The sequence below is a fragment of the Limulus polyphemus genome, unplaced genomic scaffold, assembly GCF_000517525.1.
Source record: "Limulus polyphemus unplaced genomic scaffold, Limulus_polyphemus-2.1.2 Scaffold1939, whole genome shotgun sequence".
Taxonomy (NCBI): domain Eukaryota; kingdom Metazoa; phylum Arthropoda; class Merostomata; order Xiphosura; family Limulidae; genus Limulus; species Limulus polyphemus.
In genome coordinates this window covers 174,237-179,985 of record NW_013667549.1, presented here as the reverse complement: position 1 = coordinate 179,985, position 5,749 = coordinate 174,237, and the positions used below count along the sequence as shown (strand labels likewise).

Here is a 5,749-nt window from a genome sequence, read left to right as displayed (position 1 = left end):
CTATATCTCTGTTATTACAATACAAGCTGCCAAACACACTTTATAAATTGCCCATTATGACTAAAATTACATGCAGTTTAACTTCACTTTTACTTTCCCTTTCACCCCCCAGTGGCACAGTGGTATGTTGTGGACTTATACTACTAGAAACCAGGTTTCGATACCTGTGGTGGGCAGAACATGGATGGCTCTTTGTGTAGCTTTGTGCTTAATAACAAACAACAACAACAACTTTCATCCTTCATTGCTCTAATTTGGATGCTTATATATATATACATATACACACACACACACATATATATATATATTGCCTGACTGATACCTAGTACTTTTTGCAAACTATGATACATTATGATGTAACAATACAGTAGCACCTCTCCCAATAATGAATATTTTTTTTCTGTGCATGGAACGATTTTACATTGGTCTGACCACCCATGAACAGTTTCCTGACAGGTACAACATACAATCATGATTTTTGGGTGGAAGGTTGGATAGGAACCTCTCTATAGCAATTTTTTTTCATTTCAATAAAAACATAAACATGTGTTTAAATTTGATAACAAGGAACTCACTTTTTAGAAAATAAAAGTTTGGAGATGGCTTGACTGGGTAATAAAGAAAACTTTATTATAGATGTACAATGTTGCAATAAGATTATGTCATCCTCAGGTACAAGTAGTGAAGTAGTAGAGACATGTGAATATACACTGTATATACAGTATGGAATAAAGAGGTCAGATGCCTGAGATTTCTTCACATCTTAGTATAGGTGTTGGTTTTGGGTGAGGCTGTTTTGTTCAATTATGATAGCTTCCTTTATTCTGTGTTTATTGATGTTTGGTACTTTGTTTAAAATTACAGTGTTTTGTATACATGTATTGTGTTTTTTTGAGTTGCAATGGTGGTAAACAAGGGAGTTTTTTATTATGTTCTGTAAATCTGGTTTCCAATTTTCTTTCGGTTTCTCTGATGTGGAATTCTGGAAAGTTATTGCACATTATCATGCACTCCTCCTACAGCTGATGTCTGTTCAGTCGAGTTGAGGCATGCACACAACATTATACATTATACGGCATAATTTATGTGCCCTCCTTCTGCAGCTGGTGTCTGTCCAATAATGTCTGATGGTGGAGTTGATATGTGCGCTAAGTAGTGTCTGAGTGCACCCCAACCATGCTACACGTATTGGCTCTCTGATCTCTTGTGTGTAAGTACTCGAGTGACTATTTTCTCCTTCCACCAGTATCCACGACACATAGAGCTTGTTTGCCTTTTCCTCCCTTACATTCCGGGCAAAGAGTGTACTATGAGAGAAATGTGATGTAGTCTCCCACAGGTGTGCCCCTATGGAGCTTCTGTCATTGGGTGTCACACTTCATGAGTTTCCTTTAAGTGCTTTATGAAGGGAGTTCAACTAGGTAAATTTCACACCAGTCCCTCTATCATATCAAAGTGGGATTCTAGGTTTCTGTGTGAAGAGGTGTGTATCATCTCGGAAATTAACATTTTCTTTACTTGAAAATGTATTTTCAATACATACTCACCTTTTAACACAATTCCCACCCTACTCCCCACTTCCAGTGCACTTTACACATACTTGCCTCGTCAAGAATGAAAACACACAAGTGCAAATTCATCGATGGAGTTAGTGCACAGCGAAGCTGTATCATCCTTCTATTGGAGAGCTTTTGCTGCATAACAGCATCATTATGCAGTAGTGCAATTCACAAGAAAACTCATGAAATCAGATAGGAAAGCTTAAAGGTTGGTGGCATGCAAATCTCTAAGGCATGGGAAAGATAGCTTTCTGTGTGAAGAGGTGTCTATCGGAAATACATTTTTTAGGTGAAGAAAATGTTAACTTTAGGAATGTGTGTTTATATATTTAATTTCTTTTAATTCTGAACAAAAAAATTTCAACTAAAAAAAATAATGACAACATTTCATAAGTAGTCCTGTGAAAACGTAATTTCTGATCATTTTAATACTATTATGTTTATACTGCTGACTTGTAAGAGGTAAGTAGTATATTACAAATGGTATAGGGTTGTCAGTTGTATCTGCATTATTTTTTCTTTTTTTTTCAGATTGCAAGGAAACAACTTGGAGAACTGTGACAATAATACTTTTTGTAATTATCCTGATCTATATTCTTTGGTTAGTATAATAGTCTTTGTTTTTGCTATAGGCAGTGTTGGGCAATTTACTAGAAAAAGTTATGATGTTACTTTGGCCATTACCTGCTAAATATAATAGTGTTGTTGCCACAAACATCACTTATTTAAAAATGTAAGGAGTAATGAGTTGTTACTCGTTATTTTTCAATTAGATACCTATATTTTGTGTATACAACATACACTGTGTACATCATATATTGTGTTATGTATACAGAGATGAACTCCAAGCATTGAACTCAAGACAGAAAAAAATGCATTATACGTTGAGAGGTTTTATAATATCAATTAAAGAGGCTACTTTTACTCTTCTTTTATAATATTCAAAATAAGAGCAACATATGACTTACACAATACAAGAAAAAGGAATACAAATCACTAAAATAACTAATAAGTAGCCTATCAATTATTGTGAAATAATTTAATAAAGTTTACTTCAAGTAATAACTACAGTTAAAACTATTATATTTGGAGGCCAATATCAATGTGACGTTTTAAGAAAACATCTCTTTTTGAAGCTTCCATCAGACATGCCTCATCGATGAAGACAATTCAATTCTTTAGGCATGTTTTCAATCTAGCTTCAAGCTCTCCTGGATTCTTGAAAATCAGAAGGAACAAGTTCGACAAAAAATGATCACAAAAATAGAAGAACACACAGCACAATACAGTTCAGGATCACCTAATCAAGATAGCATAACAGAAACAGAAGTTGAAGACGATTATTTCAGATTCCTGCAAATAAAGGGAGCAAAACGTATGAGACGTAAAAGTGCTCAAGTAATTGGTGCTTTTCTATATAAGTGTTTTGTAAAGACTGTTCACAATGACGCATTTCTAGATGTAGTCTTAAAGTCAGTTTTCATTTCATCAAATACAGCTATTCTCTCAGTAGAGAGGATTTTATCCAGTTGGAATTAATGCGCTGCAAGGCAAGTGAAAAGAACACATTGTCAAACCTAGTTTCTATGCTTTGAATTAATACTTCAATTTGGGGCTTATAAATTTGCAACCTTCTATTGTTCAAATTGCCCAGTTTGGCTAGACAAGCATGCAAGGTAGGAATAAGTAGTCCCATAAATGTTTTGTTCTCACAATGCAAGTTGTCAGGTGCTCTATCAGTAGGTTTCATGACTTGAACATGTTTCGTAATAAACAAATTCTCAGCTGAATTCAGCCGCATAGTGCCCAGTTGATCAAAAGGTCAGTCTAACACTTGGTCACTTGACTCACTTCTAGGTATTAACTTATGTACATGAATTAGGGCATCAAACATTGAATTCCAATGAGTTGGACAAAGAAAACCAAGCATCACTTAAAGCTTTATCTACATCAGTAGTAGATGAGATTCAATGTATGAGAGGCATGCCTTTGATGTCTGTCAAAATTAATATACACGAATGTGATGATTATTCATACCTTTTCATCAACAGCTAATATATTAGCTAGAAAATGAATTTCTACAGCATATTTGTTTTAGTGATCATCATCATCTTTGATTGCCTCATCACCATACAGTTGGTCAAGAGAGAAATTGCATTCATCATTGAAGAAAAATCTCTAAAAGAAGTTATTACTCTATTATTTAAACTTAAAACATAAGCGCAAAAAAATAACATGGCTGGTAATCCAACCACGAAGAGCAATGTTACGATCTAACTTCCAACTAAGTGAACCAGAAACCAACCAACAAATGCATCCAACTAGGAGTAATATTATATTACTCCTATTTGGATACATTTGCAGTGTGTGTGTATATATATATACGGATGGTCCATTTAATATTTACTCTGGCTAACACCAGACAATTTTATTAATATTAAGGAATGACTTCTAGTCATGAAAGGGTTAATTATATGGATTTGGGTTGTAATTTATATCTGTTATGTAAGTAATATATATCTTCTATCCTCCCATTATTTCATTCGTTCTTCATTTATTAATTCATTCCCATACCCATGTTTGTATAATACAGATTGTTCTCTCTTTCTCTGTCATTATATATTCTTATCATGATATTTTATAGTTTTTCTCTAATTGACCAATGCATGCATGATGTTATAAATAGGAGTAATTCTGCAGAGGCAGTGGGTGACCATGGAAAACATAGTTGCAGCTTACTTGAACAAGGGCTATTGTTTGGAAATGTACGTTCATAACTTTAAAATATGCCAATGACCGTGACAAAGTTGCTGCTGTTATCTGTTGTAGTCTTGACAATTTTATCCTGGATACAGTATTCAACATGTACTGCTTCTACTGTAAGATAGATACTGCCTGTATTCCAGTGTTAACATTTGTTGATTTTATTTTATTTTGAACTAGTGAAAGTACCCAGCTTCACTCAGGTTATTAGGTTGATAGTGTGTATATTCTGAACCCATTTTAGCATAGAAGTATAACCTATATACTTTTGTTGCTAAGCAACATGACATAAAAGCCATGGTTGAATGCATTGTTACCAAAATGCACTGGATGTTTTATAAATTAGAAGTTGTTATATATGGAACACTTCTTTTCTATGTGGTTTTTCACTAGCTTGCACGTGGATAAGTAATACTCAGGTGCACACCCTCAGGGTCCACAAAATTTCAGGTTTTTAGGTTCTTTCTTCTTGGAGTTATGGCAGTCACAGTTATTTACAATGTGATTTTTCGCTAGCCTTCCTCATAAAAGAGATATGCATGCATGCACATGGATAACTAATAAATCCCTGTTGCACACCCTCAGAATCCACATAGTATGAGTGCAAAATTTCAAATTGCTAGGTTCTTTGCTCTTGGAGCTATGGCAGTCACATATTCTTTTCTAGGTGGTTTTTCACTAGCTTGCCTCACAAAAATATGCACACGTACATGGATAATAATACCCAGGTGCACATCCTTAGGGTCTACTTAGTATGTGTGCAAAATTTCCGGTTTCTAGGTTCTTTCCTCTTGGAGCTACCTCCACCTCCCAAGATTTTAGTAATGTAACTAACACCATACTTTGTCTGTAGCCACTGGAGAGTAATTGATTCTGGTGGAAATTAATACCATTATTTGTTGAGTCATGGTTCCATTAATGCCCTCATTGCCTCATCTCCCTGTCCATATGTTGCAAGTGCACTTCCTCCTGTGTGAACCTGATCATGAGGATGATGATTGTGATCAGCTCTTTCCACTTCCTAGGTTTGCACAAGGTCTTTTTTTTACCTGTAGAGGACAATATTCCTCCTCTTTATTTCATTGTGGATTGGCCTGGCATGGGCAGGTGGTTAGGGCACTTGACTCGCAATCTAAGGCTCGCAGGTTCGAATCCCCATCAAACCAAACATGCTCACCCTTTCAGCTGTAAGGGCGATATAATATAACAGTCAGTCCCACTATTTGTTGGTAAAAGAGTAGCCCAAGAGTTGGCGGTGGGTGGTGATGAATAGTTACCTTCCCTCTAGTCTTACACTGCTAAATTAGGGACAGTTAGTGCAGATAACCCTCATGTAGCTTTATGCAAAATTAATAACAAACAAACAATCTTTGTGGATTTGAATTTTTAGGTTTGTTCTGTAATTTCTTTTTCACCTATGTCATTTG

At 35.3% G+C, this 5,749-nt stretch overlaps 1 protein-coding gene across 6 annotated transcripts in view; it reads left to right on the top strand.

Moving 5' to 3' along the window:
* LOC111087267 overlaps positions 1 to 5,749 on the top strand; it is a 60,478-nt gene that overhangs the window by 45,402 nt on the left and 9,327 nt on the right. For all 6 annotated transcript variants that reach the window (XM_022393316.1, XM_022393318.1, XM_022393315.1 and 3 more), the window contains one exon: positions 2,091 to 2,160. In XM_022393316.1, coding sequence (XP_022249024.1) covers positions 2,091 to 2,160 — 70 coding nt within the window. The remainder of the gene's footprint in view (positions 1 to 2,090; positions 2,161 to 5,749) is intronic.